This window comes from Phoca vitulina, unplaced genomic scaffold (genome assembly GCF_004348235.1).
Source record: "Phoca vitulina isolate PV1807 unplaced genomic scaffold, GSC_HSeal_1.0 scaffold5, whole genome shotgun sequence".
In the NCBI taxonomy this organism is placed as follows: domain Eukaryota; kingdom Metazoa; phylum Chordata; class Mammalia; order Carnivora; family Phocidae; genus Phoca; species Phoca vitulina.
Window position 1 is genome coordinate 55703421 of NW_022589708.1, and position 21159 is coordinate 55724579.

The 21159-nt window shown below is 35.9% G+C and overlaps 1 protein-coding gene across 6 annotated transcripts in view; it reads right to left on the minus strand.

Moving 5' to 3' along the window:
* Positions 1–21159, minus strand: part of ZC3H13 (zinc finger CCCH-type containing 13) — a 93963-nt gene that overhangs the window by 7533 nt on the left and 65271 nt on the right. For 2 of the 6 annotated variants that reach the window (XM_032402997.1, XM_032402996.1), the window contains exons 11-18: positions 17380–17571; positions 13275–13358; positions 12367–12928; positions 9238–9341; positions 7704–8897; positions 6202–6723; positions 3612–3764; positions 2338–2538 (exon numbers count right to left, since the gene is read on the minus strand). In XM_032402997.1, coding sequence (XP_032258888.1) covers positions 2338–2538; positions 3612–3764; positions 6202–6723; positions 7704–8897; positions 9238–9341; positions 12367–12928; positions 13275–13358; positions 17380–17571 — 3012 coding nt within the window. The remainder of the gene's footprint in view (positions 1–2337; positions 2539–3611; positions 3765–6201; positions 6724–7703; positions 8898–9237; positions 9342–12366; positions 12929–13274; positions 13359–17379; positions 17572–21159) is intronic. The other 4 variants (XM_032402999.1, XM_032402998.1, XM_032403002.1 and 1 more) reach the window with 4 other exon arrangements.

A 21159-nucleotide genomic window follows, 5' to 3' on the forward strand; every position in this document is an offset into this window, starting at 1 on the left:
CCTAAAATAGGAAAGTGTTACTGGCTGCTTCAATATTCCACAGTCTATACTTTATCAAAGTTACCATAACAATGGTGAAAATGATAGGCAATATACATAATAGGCCACAAAACAAGTCTCAGTAAATTTAAGAGGATTGAAATCATATCCTGCATCTTTTCAGACCACAACAGTATAAAACTAGAAATTATAAGGGGAAAAAAACACGTGGAGGTTAAACAACATGCTACTAAAAACAACCAATGGGTCAACAAAGAAATGAAAGAGGAAAACAAAAAATACATGGAGATAATGAAAATAAAAACACAATAGTCCAATACCTTGGGGATACAGCAAAGGCAGTTTTCCTAGAGGTAACAAATGATTTCAGTAAAGTTGCAGGATACAAAATTAATATCCAGAAATCAGTTGCATTTTTATACACAATAATGAAGTTGCTTTCAAAACAGAAGACAAAACACACACTTGCACATGTCCCTAGAAAGTATAACATGGTTAAACTTCCAGTTTCTTCGTGGTTTTGAAATGACTACCACCTAATTATTCAAGACTGTTTTAGTTGTACCTTTTCTTTTTAAAAGTAAGTCTTCACCCAACATGGGGCTCGAACTCATGACCCTGAGAACAAGAGCTGTAGGCTCTACCAAATGGGCCAGCCAGGCACCCCTGTATTTGTTTTTAAATCTATCACACTAGACACAGAAAACCTAGACAGAAGCAATTTAAATTTCAGTATACACGTAAAATTTTCAGTTTTCAATCTTAGAATTTTTTAAAAAATTACATATGGCATAGGGATATACTTTCTTCAGTACTGGGGCACTGAAACAGACCAAATGGGAAGGAAAAAATCAGTACCAATTATTTTACAAATACCTATTGAGTACCTACTGTGTGTCGGGTACTCTTCTAGGCACTAGCATAATTAGTAAGAATGTCTAAGATCATTAGACAATGGATACAACAGTAGACGAAGTCCCATTTCTTAGGAAACTTATATTGAGCATCACGTATCAGTTCTCTCGTTCTCTAATAAAGCTATCACAGCAAAAAGTAGGAGAGATCTGATTGGTAAGCAACAATTAACCCCCTTTTACAATATATGTCATTAAGTTAGGGCCAAACTGCATTTCTATAGTTAGCAAAGTCATAGGAGCAAATAGCTTCAGAGGTGGGTAAGACCTTAGGGGTTTCGTTCCATCATTTTATACCCACAGGAGTTATTTGCTTAAGGTCACAGAGCCAACCAACTACGGTAAAAAGAGTGGGGCAGGAATCCAAGAATTTGGTCATTTGTCAAGTTAATATACATTCACAGTTATAATTTGTTTCATGTACATACATTCTATGTTCATTGGGACATGTCAAACAAAGTTTTATTGCTTATGCTAACAGTCAAAAAAAAAAAAAACAAACCCTGAAACAAAACATTTTTTTCAATTTTGTATTAGTAAAAAGTTTTTACCTAAACTTTTTTTACTCTCACAAACATGATATAAAATTAAATGTCGCTTTAATGTTTTATCTCCTTTCCTTTTTACTACAGTCATCCCCCTCCCATTAATAAAGTATTAATAAGGTAGGAACCAGATAAAATAGAAAAAAACTGTAGAATAGTGAAAAGTTGTTGCCATAAGGTCTCAAATCAATGTGATAAAATATTTTCAAACGAAATAGTAGCAGTCAATATTTATTGTCACTAAATGTCAGGAATTGTTCTAAGTATTTTACTTATAATACCTCATTTGCTCCTCCTAACGATCTTATGAAGTTGATGGTTTAATTATTCCCAGCTTACAAATGGTGACACTAACACACAGAGATTAAATAATAGCTAACAAGTGGTGGGCCTGTTGAGGAATCCAGACCATCTGGTCTAGACACCAAGTTCTAAGTTTTTATCCCTTCGTTAAAGGCTCAACCTACACATTTGCATTTGGTTAGAACTCTGCATTTTCCAGGGGAAAGGGTTGCCAAGACACCCAGTTTACTTAGATATGAAAAATATCTAGTCCACTCTTCCAGGCTCTGCTTTGTTTAGTTTTGGGAACACCACTGAGGGCTCTGACATTTGAACTTACCTGTTAAAAAGTAATTACGGTAAGAAAGCTCATTTGTGCTATTTTTGAAACTTTTCTGTGGGTTTTAATTTTCATGGTCAAAATTCCTTTCTAAAATTTCAAAGAAGATTTAAATAAAGAACCTAAGTGAGTCCTCAAAACAAAAACAAAAACCCAGTTCTTATATGGTAAGTGCTGCATGAGAACAGAACAGCACCCTTTGCAAAGGCACTTAATTAAGCTATAGGAGACACTGCACAAAGTAGAATGCAATTACCTTTGGGTTTTTCTAAAAGTCTCTGACATGTTTCTTTGACTTTGGTAAAGAGTTCAGAACCTGCCAACTTTTTAGAAATCCCAACTCTGAGCATAACAGCTCCAGGTGTGAATTTTAACAAGGCAGCCCCAGGCTCTCGTGGTTCTTTTGGATGCTTTGGCATAAGACCAGACCAATCCACATCTATCACATCTAATGGATCTGTAAAAAGTTAAGAACAGGATTTTTTTTTTTTTTACACCAAGAAATAGCATTCTTGTTATCTTTAGAGAAACAGAAATTGCAAAACACAGACAGCATTAAATAACAAGTCCTTTGAACCAAAAATGTCCTATTCTTAAAATGAAAGCTTTCCTATAAAGACTAATACTTAGAATCTAAGGACCTTTACAATAAAAAACCTCACCAAAAGAAAACAGGCAAGCAAACAAAAACCCAAACGCATTCCTATAAATAACTCAGGCAGTGGCTATTAATACGGAGAACAAATAATCCATCCACTGACAAGGAACAATTGAAAAAATTAACAAAGTAATATTCTATTTAGAAGTACCTAATGGCATATCATAAAAAAGATAATCATACATACCTTCTACATTAGTAGACAAAATTGTGATATATATAAAAAATTAAGTCAAAATAAAAGTTTAATATTTTACATACCCAGACAAAGCAAAGACCCTCACAATGATTTAAAAAAAAAAAAAGTTATAACAATCAGACTAACTGGGATGATTCAACAGGAACATCAATGGGTGTTGCTTCATGGTGCAGTCACTAGAATAAGCTCTGGCAACGCATAAAGTGTACTATAAGGGAAAATAATTCCTGAGATCAGAAAATTGATAGAAGTAAATAGATACTGTTTAAATATAATTTCAACGATTGTAAATTTTTGAATGATTGTTTCAAAAGTTGGCTTGTGGCACAATTTTGAAGCTCTGTACCACATATCTACCATCTAGAACACTGCTAGGCAATCAGTATTTGGTTAGATTCCAGGTCACAGAATATGAATCTTAACCTGCAGAATGGAAATCTTAGAATTTGGCTACTTTAAATGGGACCCTTTCCAATTTATGGGCACTGTCTACTTAAAAATGAGCAGAACATATAGACTATAATTTTCATTTTATTGGCCTTTCAGTCTTAAACATAAAGGGAAAAATTCTAATTGCCTTTCATTAATTCGCACAGCATGAAAGTGAACAAAAAATACCTTAATACCATAAATCAGGTAATTTTTATGTTCAACCACCCCTGTAAATGATTACCTGGCATCTTCTCCTCATCCTGTTGGTCTTCCCTCTTTTCAGCATCACCTGCTAGAATTTCATCTAGTTCATCATCACTGATCGGCTCATATCCTTCTCCAGCACCAGATCCTAATGAATGTGCATCATCTAGCTTGGATTCGTCATCTCCTGCTTTGGAAAGATTAATTTCATGTCAAAGAGCACATCTAAGGGACATCTAAGTGAAACCAAAGAGGAAACACTAAAAATACCTGAAAAGTATTTTTTTCCTTAGAAAACTATATTTCTTAATTATTCAAAATACTTGACGATTCAAAAAGAAAAAAATAAAACTGAATTAAATTTAATTTTAATGGCAAGAACACAGTATGAACAGCAATATCGAAACAAGTTATAAGATTACAATTAAAATATAACAAAAGGTACCACTAACTTATTAATGTTGCTTGTGTGCATTAATCTTTTATAATAAAACTTCAAGTAAATCCAAATTTACTAACTTCAATAAACTCATTAACTTAAAAGACTTGCAAGCTTATTAATAACATTTATTTGAAACTTAAATCTTAGTTCATAACATTTAGCTCATGATACGAAGATGTTTACAGCAGGGAGGTAAAAATGTAAAAGTGCCATTCATCCTCTCCCTACCTCCCAATTCATCTTTCCTATCCCAACACAATTTTAAAAGAATGTTGTAATATAATTTAAAAATATTTTGTTGGTACCACTAGCATACATTTTATTTATCTTACCAATTTTTCTCAACCACGTAGGCTAAGCTTTGTCACCTGGTGAGTTACCTGTGAACTTAAAATTATCCTAAAACTACAGAGTATGTTTAAGATTTCTAATCAGCAGTTATCCACACACTTTACCGAGTTTACAGCACTAGTTATCAAAATGCAACCCTATGCTTTACAGGTATAAATTTGCAGCAAATAAAATATAATAATCTATGAGATGTTTCTAGTCATCCTATAATTTTCTATTCTATTAAATTCTATAATAATGTCCTTAGGCCTCCACCAATTCGCTCCTAAGGTAACCAACTTTAATGACTTCTACAAATATATGTCTAAACATAAATGCAGATAATTGGATTTTTATTTTTTCAAGTTTATCCAACCCATTTTCCTACTTTAAGTGAATAAAATTTTTCATCTTACATTAGGTAATTCACCTATAAATTTCTATGCTATGTTATCTGTGATCACAACCAGTGAATGATATATTTTAGGGATAAAGGGCACTGACTCCAATCACAAGAGAGCTATTATAATGATTAATTCAATTATATTCAATTATACCCCAAGGCTGTACCTCCATTAGTACCATGGCTCATGATGTGAGGCTATTTATACTCAAAATTGAGATGAAAATGTAACGTGAAGAACACTGAGAAAGAAATGTTTTTGTCAAGAAGAAAAAAATATATAACAGATGGTATACTGGAATATATCTAATCAGACAACCAAGAAATGGTAAAGATGTTTATAGTTCCAAAAGAAGGTGAATTTTACTCTGGGCCCAATGTTACAATATGGCAAATAAAAAGAACCGTAAAATATTGCCACTTACATACAAGTATCCCAGACGTTTCTTGAGGGCTTGAAATGGATAGGTAATATCAGAACAATGATATAAGCATTGGTACCAGAACTAGACCAATCCCAAGGAGGCAGAATTTCCAGGAGACTTCCCAGGGGAGCCATTACTACTGTTAAGCTAGCTTATAATTCACCAAAGAATAAGATGTGGGGTATGTGTGCACAGGCAAACATATTTTCATCCATCAACCAGTTACTGTGTCCTTGCCATAGTCTTGATGATAAAGAAATGAAAAGCTGTGGTCCCTAACAAAGGAGTACAGTATAGTGGGGAGAAAACCATGGAAAAATAATTGTAATACAGTGTGGGGATGCTATAAAAGTGATACAGATAAGGTGCAATGGCAACCTGAAACAGCCCCCTTAGCAGAGAAGGCTTCACAGAGGAAATGACGCACAGACTGGGAGCTGACGTCTGAGGTAAGAGAAGATAAAAGGGCAAACATCTACCAGGCAATGGTAAGAGAGGGTACAAAGATGGCTGGAGCATAGTGCCTTCAGAGAATTCAGAGGCGTGAGTCAGTCTGTAGTGCAGACTGGAGGTGAACAAAGAGTGGGGCAGTGGAGAATGATGGTCCCCACAGCTGAGGCTGGCTGTGAGTGGGCCAGAGGGGAAATGCAGCTTCAGGGAATGTGTACTGTTTCATGTACTTGTTCTCAAGTGCTATGGACAACAGGATCCCTAATAAGTTATTTAGTCCGTCTCTGAACCAAGAAATAATTTCCATTTATATGATTTTTTTTTTTAATATTGAAGAAAAGGAGAAGATAATTCTTTTTTAACATCTACAGACACTGCATTTACGTTTCTTTTATTTCATTTAGGCTAATTTGAACCAAGTCTACCTTGATAGTACCAATCAGGGTAACACGTTTTTGAAATATCATAGGGCTTTTCCTTATGCATATCACAACACCTTCATAAGATAATATTGTGTTTCCTATATAATCTGAAAAGGAATGGAGCAGGGTAACAGACAAAAATGTGTGGCACTCACCTTCCACACTCTCAGTTCTCTCAGCTTTGTTTAGATCTTCAAATCCCTGCACAGATCCTAGATCTTTATCCATTTTTTCTTTATCCGAAGCAAGAGAGTCTCGGGAAGTGCCTTCTAGGTCTCTTTCATGTTCACTTTCCAGTTTTGCTTCACTGCGTTTAACAGACTCTATTTGAGAAGAACTCTCAAAAGTTCTGTCTCTATCTCTGTCCCTGTCCCTTTCCATAGAATCAGGAATTAGTCTCTCTCTTTCCCTGTCCAAATCTCTCCTTTTGTCTCGTTCTCTCTCTCGTTCCCGCAATCTATCTCGGTCCCTGTTCCGTGGCCAATCTTTATCGGCATCTCGGTCCCATTCTCTCTGTCTTGTATCTCTCCTCTCTCTGTCCCGCTCTCTATCATGCTCATATCGATCACGTTCTTGAAGCCTATCTCTGCTATCGAACGACCCGGATCTTGAATGGACCTGTCGATCCGATTCAGGAGAACTTCTTCTCGAACTATGGCTCCTTGAGTCCTGGCGATCTAAAACAAAGAGTTAACACATGAGAAGATAAAAAATGCTTCACTGTTGCTATGCTTGTGGCGAGCACGGCATAAGTCAAATCACTGTGCTATACAACACCTCAAATTAATGTAACATTGTGTGTCAACTATACTTCAGTGGGAAGAAAGAAAAAGAAAGAAAATGTTTCATCTTAGGGTCCTTTAAAACTTACAATTTGATATTTCTATATTCCCAATTATTCAAGGAACTCATTTTAAGGAAAAATTGATCTCTCTCCATTAAAGTGCTAATTAAAATAGGTAAAAGATGGGGCGCCTGGGTGGCTCAGTCGTTAAGCGTCTGCCTTCAGCTCAGGTCATGATCCCCGGGTCCTGGGATTGAGCCCCGCGTCGGGCTTCCCGCTCAGCGGGAAGCCTGCTTCTCCCTTTCCCACTCCCCCTGCTTGTGTTCCCTCTCTCGCTGTGTCTCTCTCTCTCTCTGTCAAATAAATAAACAAAAAAATCTTAAAAAAAAAAAATAGGTAAAAGACACGGAAACATGTTTATTTCCACTATAACCACAAAATATCTTCCAAGAAATACATATATAAAATGGTAAGCGTTAACAGAACTGATCACTTCATTATCTGATCTCTTCCTATGCCCTACCTTATTTTCTGTGGTCAAAAGAACAAGCACTGGCTGCAGGAAGAAGAGCAGGAAGGTTAAAAATTTTAGGCATCAATAAGGGACTTGAATACATACGCCCTTCCACCAAGATATACTTACTAACATCCTGATATTAAACTGATGGATGTCACTCAAAGTCTCTCCATTATAAGGTTGGTATTAATGGTAACATTTTGGTGGCATGGTTAAGCTTTTAAGCTCCTTAAACTTTAAGGCAGTGTATATCATAACAACACAGCATTTACTTTATAATTTGTATAAAATATAAAACTGTATAAAATATGGTAAGACAGGAAACACTTGGTTAGATTATAATTCAATTTTATTACCTGAAGAAGTACTTCGACTGGGTTCTCCACGCTTTAACTGATCAATCCTAGATTTTCTCTCTCCTGTGATTTCCAGACTTTTTGTTTTCTCTCTATCTCTTGAGCCACTATGCAGTACTCTCTTTCGACCACTCTGGTCATCTCCACTTCGATGGGCAGAATCATTGGATGGGGAACGGAGACGACCCGACGTATGACTACGATTACTCCGATTGCTCCCAAGGCTGCTACTCCTCTTTTGATCCACTGGCTTGCGATGCGGTGCGTCTTCTATAGTAACGTGAGGTGCCTCTACTTTTTCCGCTCGTGCTCTATGGCACTTTCTGTGCAAGTCTTCGTTGGCGGTACCGGTGGGGGTGGCAGAGGAGGCAATGGCGGCGGTCGATGTGAAGCTGGCGGCAGCGGACGTGGCGAGAGGAGCCGGGCCAGTGGTACTGGCAGCAGTGGCCGCAGGAGGAGGAGGAGGAGGAAGAGAAGACGGAGAAGGAGTCCTTGCAGGAGTAGCAGCCGTGGCGGCGTGCTCCGGTTCTGCCCCCTCCGCCCGCTCAGGCACGTCCTCATCAGACCAGTCACTGAACGCCGTATCTTCTTTTTTCTGAGAATCCTCTAGACTGCCATCCTTACCGTTGGAAATTTCAACCAGCTCCTCTTTGGTTGTTATTGGGGGAGTCCGTGGGCCTCGTTTCTTCTTACTCTGCAGGGCTGCTTCTTCATCAGAAATATCAGAATCGCCTTTGGATTTTTTACGTTTTTTTTCAATACTTTTCTTCTTCTGTCCTTTTTTTGGTGAAAATACTTGACCATCTTCAGATGCTGTCTCTGTGTTACCCCTCTCTATCCCAACATCATCCTCTTTCTTTTTCTTCATAGGTTTCTTTTGAATTTTTGCTTTTTTCTTGTTCTCATCATGAGCTCGATCAGATGTGTCTCGATCGTCAGACGGGTGGTGTCCTATCATGTCTTGTGCACGAGTTCTTGAGCTTTCCATGATTTCTGTCTGTTCTCTCTGCTTATCTACAGAAGAAACTTTCTCTTTGAGCTCTTGCTCTTCATACCGCCTTGAACTCTCTTTTCTTTCTAGTTTACGATCTTCCTCTTTCCATCTACCCTGCCTGTCTTCTGTAAGGTGTGACGGACTGAGAGAACGAGACTCTTGAGGTCGTACAACCTGGCTCAAGAGTCTATGTTTTTCATCTATACAAAAAGATGAAAGTAATCACACTTTCACCAGGTAAACAACATTGCATGTTACACAGAAAAAATAATAACCTAACCTCTCACTTTTCATTTTAAAACTTTAAAAATGGCAATAATTTTACTCAAGACATGGCTTTATTACAAAGAGTAGGAAATGACAGTGCCAGTACGATAAAGTAACTGTATTTCTAGCATATACTTTAGTCACATGAGATATTCAGAGGCAGCAGAGTAAGAAAAATTTTAAATCTTACTTCATCATTTTCTACTAATGCCAAAGAATGGTCTCATGGCTATAAAGGGACGTGGACATAGAAACAGAAAATATTCTGCTTACTTTTATCATCTCCGCTGTTGTACGCATCACTGTCAGGAGAATGTTCTCGCCGACGCTTAGGTGACTGACGAGGGCTAGGACTCCCTTCATTTCTATAGCGTTTCCTAAGTTGGACAAATATAACTTATAAACTTCCAGGGGATGAAAAAGCAATTTCTTTACTAGTTTTTAGTATTATTTCTTTACTATGACTAGAATATAAAATTGTAAGAGAGCAATATTGTCAGAGCTATATCATACAAAAGGTATTCAGTATCTTTAATAAAATTCTTCACTTTGTTAAGACACACAATTGTGGACTTAAAAATACATGGCAATAGGTCTTGCTTCATTAAATCACCAGATTTAATTACTACAAGATGGTAACATACAACAGAGGCATTAATATATTAATGTACCCTTTACTAAAACTTAACTCATTAATTTTACATTTTTATGATAAAGAAATACTTTATGTTGGGAAGCCAAATGAGAAAATATAGTATTTGCTTTGGAGTTAAAAAGACATGAATTTAAATTAGTTATATCATAAGCCCAGTGCCAGTCATGTTGTGGGTATACTGGAAAAATTGGTTCCTTACCTCTTCTTAGAACTAAATCACTTGCTTGGTGGCAAATTAATAAAATAATTCATATGTTCACTATATTTCTTGTTCTTTAAGTTAAACATTAAGTGACTAGTCATTTCTATCTCTGGTACTTAAATTATCCTAGTGTTTTCCTATTTTCTCATTAAATTTTGGCCACTTTTTTTTTAAATTAACATTGTTTATAAACACTATGGTCAAAAGTGGCAAAAACACTGCAGCACACCTATCTCCTTGACAGCTCATTTACACAGATGAGTAACCAGGTGGAAAAAAGGAGATTAGAATGACAACTTACAGGTCCAAGCTCATACAATTCCCTATCCAGAGCTCCTCATCATTAGGCCGTCTATCTCTCCATTCTTTGAATCTGGGCTGGCCTACTGACTCACTATGACAAGAGGATGTGGTGAAAGAACACAGTGTAAGTTTGGAAAGTCAGGACTCAAGAGGCAACGCAACTTCTGCTTTTGCCCTCTGGGTATGTTTCCATCATTATATGCAGAGTTTAGACTATTGGAGGATGAAAGGTCATGTGGAGGAGAAAAGAGATGCCCCAACCAACAGCCAGTACCAAATGCCAGACGTAAAAGTGGGGCCATTCTGGGTTATCCAAACCCAGCTGAGCTATCAGACTGACTGGAAACATGAGTGATCCCAAGTAAGATCAGCAGAATCGCTCTGCTGAGCCCAGCCAAAAGTGCTGATCTACAGAATTATGAGCAGATTAATGGTTGTTTTAAACTACTAATTTTTTGTGTGGTTTGATACAAAACAAGAGATAACTGATATACCAGAATAAAGTGATTAATTAAAATACACAAAAAAGAACTTTAACTTCAAGGAAATAGCTACAGAAACAAAATTAAGAGTAAAATAAAGAGTATGGCAATTCAGCAAATAAAACCTTCTACATAATAGGGGTTAAAAAACGTTCTGGATAAATTCAACTACTGAGATGACAATATAACTGATAAACATATCAAGATATTAATTTCAGATAGCTAGTTATTGTTATAGAGCTGTTTGACTCCTAAGTTTCTGGGGTCCTTATAATGTTTAGATTGTCCAGCTACAAAGAACCAGAAATTTTTGCCACTGTAAGCAGAGATCAAAATCATGGAAAAATAAAGTATAGGACTGGATAATGATAAATAACAAAGATTTCAATCTTAGCTTAAGGAGGTCAGGGAAGAGAAATAATATGTACTGTGTGCCTACATGTGTTAAGGGTAGTATCTGAATTTTATGTTAATGTAAGATTTCTTTTTTTAATGTGCTTGGAAAGGGAAGCCAGTCAGTGAACTATAGAAAATCCTAGCTGCAGATGAAGGGAAGCCAAGACCTAACAGAAGAAGCCTCCACTTCTGTGTTATGTTCTTTGTCCGTAACCATAATCTACAACAGCAGTGATGAAAAAAACCTAAAGAAGGGAGCTGTATTCACTATGATTCAAATGAACTGGAGGCAGAAGCAATGGAATTGAATATATAAATTATTTCCGCAGTTTGTTTTAGCAAACTTAAAAAAAAAGGCAGTTAACTCCAATGAAGTTAGCTTTATGTCCATAAAACCTCAAAACTGACCAATGAGTCCAAAATTCTCATAGCTACAGTGACTGACTTAGCTCTCTTGTCTACTCCTCAACTAATGAGAGCCCCAACATACAGAGAGGGCTGTGAAGATGATAGGCATACGCTCGGGCCATCTTAGCCATCATCTGGAGAAACCTTTTTGAGATTGGAACTCACACAGAAGAAAACAGTGTAGAGATAGACAGCATTCCCGATACTTTGTTTGGAAGTCTGAATACAGTCACATCAGAACAAATGAACACCAACCATGGACTTCCCAGATACCTGAGCAAATAAATCTTTTTGGTTAAAAAAAAAAAAAAGACAAGGGAAAAAAAGAAAAAGAGAAACTGTCCTCAGATATTTGAAATAATAACACATCTTTTGAGCCCAGTAACATACTATAACTCCAGAGCTCAAGAGAGGACAACTCCTATCTCTCATCATCTTCTAGCCATGCAGTGGTTGCAGGGCTTCCCTCAGTTTTAAGACACATGAATGCTTCTGGTGCTGGGGGTAATGACTCCAGACTAATAAGTACACAAAACTTATGAAGGATTATCAGGAATAGCACAGGCAGTATCTCCTGGTGACTGGTCAACTCCATTAACTAGTTATAAGGTGGATATGATGAGATGTAAGTTTATTGGTTCTATCACCTTTAGTTGGATTCCTTAACAAATTTATAGAAGTTGAATAAGCCAGTATGTCATCAAAAATGGCACAGTAAACAAGAATGATTAATTATATCCATAGTTACAGAAATAGAATGAGAAAGTGGTTTTTTCCCCCCCCAGACAACTCAAAAGACTTTAAACACCAAATATATATAATAAAATTAAAATACAGGAAAATGTAGAGCAAAAAGAATTATCAGAACATCAGGGGCACACTAAAAAGCATTAAATGAAACTTTCTGAACTCTACTGAAATATAACTTTAAAGAACTGATTCATTCTCATTCTTACTTTGACTTTCTCTCATCGTGTCCATCTCTGGGATTCCGGTCTTCTCTGGTATCTTCCCGCTTTTCTCGGCGGTCATCTCGTCCTTTGTCTTTGTCTTCCCAATCCCTCTGACGCTCTCGTTCTTTATCCCTTTCTCTCGCTCTCTCTCGTTCCCGCTCTCGCTCTCGTTCCCTCTCCCGCTCTCGCTCTCTCTCTCGCTCCCTCTCTTCTCTCTCTCGCTCCCGTTCTTTTTCCCTATCTCGCTCCCTCTCTCTCTCCCTCTCTCGATCATGGTCACGATCTCGCTCTCTTTCACGGTCCCTCTCCTTTTCTCTTTCTCTTTCTCTCTCCCGCTCCCTAGCACGCTCTCTTTCCAGCTCTCTTTCCTTCTCTCTTTCCCGATCCCGCTCACGCTCCCTCTCCCTCTCACGCTCTCTGTCTCGCTCTCGCTCCCTCTCTCTTTCTCTAGCCCTTTCATCTCTTCTATCCTCCACTCTGTCTACTCTTCGTTCCTCTCTTCTTTCATCACGCTCAAGCTCGTCATTCCTTCCCTGATGTCGAATTGGTGAGCTTGGTCTTTGATCTACAATGAAAATCAAGTTTTGTCAGTGATTAATTTGACAGATAACCTATTGGTAAGACAGTATGGCAAATCTTAAATTTTATCTGTGTATAGGGTCACACTGGCAGCAAATATAAATCAGGTACTATATTTACGTTTTAAGTTAATCATCCAAATAATCACCCCTAGATGTTTACAAATTTTTTTAAAGGTAAGTTTTATTTGCCCTCTAACTAACATGTTTTCTGCTCCCCATCAACCCCCTTCCCACCTCCCACTGATCCACCTTTGATCTTTCTCTGCATGCTCCCTACCCTACCTCCAGCCCACTGCTCCAACCCCACTTTCTGCCATCTCTACCCTTCACCTCTGATCTTCTCTGTCCCCCCAGCAGGACCTGAGAACACTGGTGGCAAAGGATAGGGGCAGCAGGAGGTGTAGAACATAGGAGCTGAAGGAAAAAAAAAATTTCCCTCGTAAGTCACACCTCTAATTTCAGGCCAAAATATATACACATCAAAGTGCAGCTATTATGTGAGGAAAATATAGAACAAAACATCTGTCAATAATTGTTGCTGCAATATCAATTTATCATAAACTAGAATATTAAGGGTACTGATGCTTAGCAATCTTGAAGTAATCAAATGTAAAGTGTTTCATATTAGTGATATATATATTTATAATAAATTAAAAGTTTTATTTAATCATATAACTCATCACTCAGATGAAGAGCTGTTTTCTTAAAAATGTTAACTTATCATCTCATCACATTTTGTATAAATATATTTTTTTAAATACATGAATCATATAAACACAGAGAAAATGAATACATGCTGCCCAAATGCCCAGCTGAGCAGGAAATTAGTCTGGGACCAAAAAATGTATTAGAAAATGGCATCAACTTTTCCACAGAGCTAGCCATTTTTGAAAGTAGTTCACTGTGGTAAGATCTAGGCTACTGTGTGATGTTTCTATTTTCGTATTATGTAATAAGGTTTATGGGTTAGTCATAAAGGTCATACTACAATATGGTCAATAGGTTTTCAAGTGGAATATCTAACATCAACTTATTAAGCAGAATAACTTTAGGATATTTCCAGGGAAGGGTTCAATCAATATAGTAATTTGAATTTCCTATCTTATCACAGATGAAAAAGGCAGGACTTAAGCATATTTACTCTTTAGAGGTTACGTATCAATACAAAAGTTCATAGAATTTTAAAGCTAAAACAAAACCTTGTCCAGCCCTTTTCTTCTTAAAAACACAGAAATTAAGGTCCAGAAGTTGACTGGCCAAAGTCACAGAGATGGCAGATTTATTAGGACATCAGGACTAGAAGTCAATTCTCTTAAACCCTTTTATACTTTTGCTGAAGCCAACTTAAATTTAAAATGGTTCTATCATCCACTTTTGATTCCCCAAATGCTACACATTTATGGTCTTAGGCTGTCTTGAGTTCCTGGTTTAGGGGTCAAACTAATGTCACAATGATTACAAAACAACATGAAATTCAATACTGCAACTTGTAGTAATTCATACTTGAAATTTCTGATTATAGCAATGTCAGGGAATAAACTATTTTACTCTTTTTTTGACAGATAAAAATTCTATTTTCCCCAATGAAAAAGACAATGTCTCTTACTTCAAAGAAAATGAAGAGGATATAAGAACATCACTTTAATGTGTCTAAACTATTTTTTTAATCTTCTCCCCAAAATATGTTCTTCAAAGATGCTCTTCTCTTCATATTATTTCCTTATCTTAATGAATGACATACCCATTCATGAAAGCTGGAAATCTCTGAGTTATCCATCAATTTCACTCTCAAAATATTTCTTTATTCCATTTCCTCTCTCCATCCCTGTGATCTGATCACCTCTTCTTAGATGTCTATGTCATCAACAGTCTAACTGGTTGTTATCCTTGTCTTCAGTCCTTCCCCAGACTTAACATACTTTTTTCATGAAAACTCTATTTTTTCTAACTGCTTAAAAGCAGTTGCCTTGCAGGCAGTGAAAAGGCAACTGAATCAAAATTTTTAGCCTGGTTTATTAGGCTATTTAGAACCTGGCCTATAGTCCCTCATCAGTCGTTTTTCCCAGTTTCTTTCCTTCCCTACCAATTATGGGATACCTCTACTCCCAACACCTTAATTCATTACTACTGTACAGCATTTGTTTCTTTTAGTCCTGCGTGTCTGCACATGCTATACCCTCTCCCTACCAAAGTGTTTCTTCCACTGTTCCTCCTAGCAAACTCTTTAGGGAAGCTTTCCTGATCTCAGAACTATCTGCTCCTCTGTCATCTCACAGAACTTCATACAGTAGTAGCTAGCATTCATCAAACTCCAACTGTCTCTGTGTACCTAATCAGCCTGTGAAGAACTAAAGGGAAGACTGAAATTCCTGAGCACAGAACAAGGTGCCTGGGCACATCTCTACCCTCAACCTCTATCAATCTTCCTACTGCTTATCGTACTCTGATCACATTGGTTTTCTTCCAAACTCTAGGACATATTAAGGTATTTCCTATCTCAGGGAACTGGCACATATTCTTCCCTCTGTATGGAATGTTTTTACCCTCAATCTTTGTAATGTTAGCTTCTTCTCTTGCATTTATGCTTCTGCATAAATGTCATCTCCTCAAATTTTACATACACAGTCTATCTAATTAGGTCCCTCTCTTATCCTTTATTTCTATCTGGGAACATTCTTTGTGTCCTTGACTGCACTCAATAGTCATTTCTCTTTCTGGGTGTAAGGGGAGGTATCTTCCCTCCCATTAAGTTCTATAAGCACAAGAACTATGGTACTTCAAGAACCTAGCAAAGTGCATGAGGACTCAATAAACACTGTGGAATATATCAGCAACCTCAAATATATAGTTCTATTTCAATCATACAACTGATACTTATTGAAGTAGTTATAGTAAAGTAAAAGAGAAAGAGGACAGAACTTGCAATCAGAAGATCTGAGTCTGAATTCCAGCTCTGGAACTTACTTCTCTGTAATAGTGGAAAAATCAACTATCCTTCTCCTAGCCCAAATCTCCTAAGTTATGAAATGTGAATTCTCTTGTCATACCTACATTCACAGGGATATTATAAAGATAAAAGGATTTTAAAGGATATTTTATATATATTCCCAGACTTAATATCTTTTACAATAGTAAGTCTGGGAATATATAAAAAGCAACTATCAAAGTTCCCGGAAACTTAACACATGTATGGTTGAGAACTAAATATAAGATTGAAACCAAATGTTACTAGTGAATTTCAGGAATAAGATGAAAAAACCTGAGCTAGGATATCCAACTAGGAAAAAAAAAAAAGAGAGAAAGAAGAGATATTAAAAAAGCATAGCATTACAAGGACATAGTGTTAGATTAAAGAGAGGTGAATCAGCGTTAGGGAAGATACAATTTCAGATATCAACACACAACATATAAACTCCAGCCTCATCTGTAACTAAGGAAATCACACATATCTTTTAACCCAAATGCATTAGGCTTACTCTAACAAACTCAACTCAACCAAGTCTGATCTCATCTATACTCCCAAAGTACATGGTTTCTTAGTGACTTCCTTCTTTCATTACTGTCCGTATCAATATACACTATTACCTTTGTGATTCAGCCCACTATAAAACATCATTATTCAATTTCCTACTCAATCAAGTTTTGTAGTATATTAATCTCAGCATTATAGCAAACCTTACTTTAGTAACCAGCCAAAGTTAGTAAGACCTTCATAAAATCTTAAAGAGTTTAAAGGCCCTAATACATATAGACAGTAAAAGCTTGTTAGAGAAAGTACTTATAAACCCTTCTTAAATGACTTTGAGTAATCTTGCTTCAAAACTGATTTAAGAGGGTAGATCTAATAGAGTAGAATCTAATACAGTAACCAAAAATGTTTAGCCTAAGATATACAGGAATATAAAATTAGCTAAAGCAAGTATTGCAAATTCTCAAGAAGGAACATGCATAAAATATTCCCTCAAACCACCCCCAACCCTACCATCATCAATTTTTTTCCTTTGTTCTTCTGACAGCCCTTACAAGACTCTGTTTATTATCACAGCTAGTGACTGAGTGTCCAGGATACTCAGGTGAGAAAGTATCTCCGGAAGCAGAAATGCCTAGAATGGGCACATCTACATTCTTTAAAGGGTTGTAAGCTATCTGGTTAAAGTGAGAGACATAAAGTAGGGCACCTAGGTTCTTGTGGTATGCAAGTACTTATTACACCTCAGGACCTACTCTGTTGCCAAACAGGTACTCTGGTAACATACATACTCTCTCTTATACTAAGTAAACAAGGAAGATTACATGAGTAAATATAATAGTTTCAAATGTGTCAACAAGCAAAAGTCTTAAAAGATGTATTAAAAAGTAAATTGATAATGGTTTTTAAAAGACAATTCTCCCAATCACTGTTGGTCATTATTGAATAATATGCGATTTGACAAACCTCTCTCTCTGTTGTCACGACGGTCTCTCTCTCCATGTCTTCTCTCAAAGGAAGAATCCCTTGCTTGGTCTCTGTTGTCTCTTTCAGGATATCTGTCTCTTTCAGGATAGCTACTTCGAGTTTCCCAGCTGTCATGATAGTTGCTACTACTACTGTGACTATCAATTTGAGAACCTCTTGTGCCTCGACTTCCTAAACAAAGGATATTCACACAAATGTTTAAACACATACACTTTATTAAACAAGTTTCATCAGTCACAATCTTTCTTCCCAAAAAACATACAGGTAAAGAAGGTGTGTTAGTGTTTCAAAGTATGGTAATCATTACTGAAAAGAATATTAAATGTTGAATCAAAACACCCAAGTTGTCTAATGATGGGCTTAGGTAAGCCAAGTCCCAGTTTTTTCTATTGATAAAAGAAGTCTTAATGGAATCATAAAGCAAGAAGGTTCATTTTGGTTAATCCAAAACCCAACAAAACAAAAAATAAAAACTATCTGTTCATATTTAATTCACAGAAATATGAAAATAAAAAAGTTGATACATATTACTGCTTTGATTACAATTTATAGCAAAAACATTCCAATACAGAACCAAAGTATTTTGTTGACATTAAGTGGTGCCTGAAAATCTTCATTTAAAAATGTGGGAAATGAATGTTCATAGTATAAAAGCCAAAACCTGGGAAGTACCCAAATGTCTTTCAATGGTGAATGGTTAAACTGTGGTATCCCCAGACCATGGAATACTACAAGGAACAAACTATTAATACATGTAACAACTTGCATGAACCTCAAGGAAATTATGCTGAGTGAAAAAGCGAATCTCAAAAGGATATATATAGCATGATTCCATTATGTAACATTTGTGAAATAACAATTATAAGATGGAGGACATATTAGTGGTTGCCAGGGGTTAGGGACAAAAGAGGGGATTTGAGTGTGGCTATAAAGGGGTAATACAGGGAGTCCTGTGATACACAACTGAATATCTTGAATGTGGTAATGGTAATGCAAAGCTACACAGCCACTATAGGAAAACAGTACAGAGGTTCCTCAAAAAAATGAAAAAATAGACCCATGTATGATCCAGTAATCCCACTTCTGGGTATATATCCAAAGGAATTGAAATCAGGCTCTGGAAGAGATACCTCACGTTCACTGCAGCATTATTTACAATAGCCATGACACGGAAGCAACCTAAATACCCTCTGAGAGACAAATGGATAAAGAAAATGTGGTATATACATATAATGGAATATTATTCACCCTTAAAAAAAAAAAAGGAAATCCTGCCATTTGAGACAACATAGATGAAACTGGAGGACATTATGCTGAGTGAGATAAGTCATACACAGAAAGACAAACAGTACATGATACCACTTATATGTGGAATCTAAAATAGCCAAACTCTTAGAAATAGAGAGTAGAATGGTTAACTGCCAAGGGCTGGAGGTAGAAGGAAACAGAGGTATTAGTCAAAGGGTACAAAGTTTTCGCTGTATAAGATGAAAAAGACTTAGAGCTCTACAGTACAGCACAGTGCCTACAGTTAATACTGTATTGGAAAGTCAAAAATTTTGCTAAGAGGGTAGATGTTATGTTAAGCGTTCTCATCACACACATATAAAATAGTAAAGAGAGAGCAAGAGGAAACTTTTGCAGGCGATGGATATGTTAATGGCACAGATAGTAGTGATGGATTCATGAGCATATACTTATCTCCAAGCTCATCATGTTGAATACATTAAATGTACAGAAGCTGTATGTGCAGCTTTTGGTATGTCAATCATATCTCAATAAAGTGGTTTAAAAAAATGCAGAGCTACACACACACACTCACATACACACACATTATACATAATAGGCTTTGAGCCTTCAAAGAATTAGAGTACAATTCTAAATACTGTTGCAATGTATTTTAATAGTCAAAATATCAGTATAATTAAAGACCACAAGGAAGAAATTTAAAACATTTTTTAGAAACTAGAAATGAGCTACATATAACATCTAGGAATGAATAAGTTAAGTAACAGCTTAGATGCTGCTAAGAGATAATTAGTTAAAAAAAAAAAAAAGGTATGTCTGAGGATATGACCCAGGAAACAAAAGATAGAGAGATGAAAAATCCGAAAGTTAAGAATCAAAGAAGATACAATAAGAAGATTCAACATATGTCTAACATATGTCTAACCTATGCTGTTTAGAGTCACATTTAAAACAAAAAGATACAGCAAGGCTAAAAGGATGAAAAAAGATACTTATCAAATATTAACCAAAAGAAATGTTAGTAAAATAGCCTTCAAGACAAAAAGCACTATTAGGGATAAAGAGGGTCATTCTGCAATGATAAAAGAAATAATGTGCCTTATGTACACCTAACAGCAAAGTCTTAAAACAGTCAAAGTGAAAATTGATCAAATTACATGAAATCGACAAATTCACAATGACAGTGGAAGATTTAACTCACTTCTCTGCAATGTTAGAAAAAGCAGACTAAAAATAATTATAGATTTGAAACCATAGTTAACAAGCTTGATCTGAGACACACTTTGCATCCAACAATTAAAAGCACACACAGAACATTATATAAATTTCTGAGCCACAGCTAAGTCTTAACAAATACAAAATGCCAAAGAGTCGACTTTAAAATCTTCTCTGACAACAATTAAAATTAAGGAAGGGGATTTATTTTAAAAAGTTATGATTGGAAATTTAAAATCCTATTTCTACCTAATTCATGAGTCAAGGAAGAAATCATATTAAAACTTACGAAGTGTTTAGAATGGTTACTAATACAATTACCACACATTTCATAACAAAGTAAAACCTAAGAGTAGAATTAATAGAACAAAAGAGATACAAAAGAATATAAACCAAAGATTAGTTGTTTGAAAAGACTCAAAACAGACAAATCTCTGGCAAGATTGAGCAAGAAAAATAAGGGAATATAATTACAGATATAAAAGAGATTTAAAAAAACAAATTTTGGGACATCTTTGTATCAAAAATTTGAAAACAAATTTCCTGGAAAAATATAACTTATTACACTGCTTTAAGAAAAAAACCAAACTACAACTATTACAATAATCTAAATCTAGAACTCTTAAGAGAAACTCAATTGGTAGTAAAAACCATAACCATCAGAAAAATAGGAAACAATGTTTAACAGACAAATGTTGTTAAATTGTCAAAGAACAGATAACTAATCATATATAAATTGTTCCAGAGAAAAAAAGAAGCAACACTACCTAACACATTTCCTATGTCTAGTATAACTTTGATCCCCAAACCAAACAAGAAAAACACAAAAAATGAACTATGCAGTGGCATGCTAGAACCGGTTCACACTGGCTTGAAAGAGCCAATTGTGTACATCTCTTCCATGTCAGTAGCTCAAAATCTGCTACGGCAAGAGTATTTATACCATGGAAATTGGCAAAAGCTAAAAGTCAGGACTTTTTCTGAAGAGTTTGTTGTTAAATATTTACCATCATTCCACTAATTATATGTAATCTCAATTGAAAACACAGATGTTTAATTCAACATCAAATTTTAACCTAATCTAGAACTTTAAAAAAATGAAGAAATTCCATTTATCTTTGAAATGCCAGGATAGTTCTAAATTTTAAAGAAATATATAAGTAAAAGGTTAAAGAGACCAACTATGACCTTCTCAAGATACAGAAAAAATGGTCATGATAGAAGTTAGCTAAGTTGGGGAAATTAGGGGACATCTGTAACAATAAAAAACATCTGCTAAAAATCTACAAACAACAT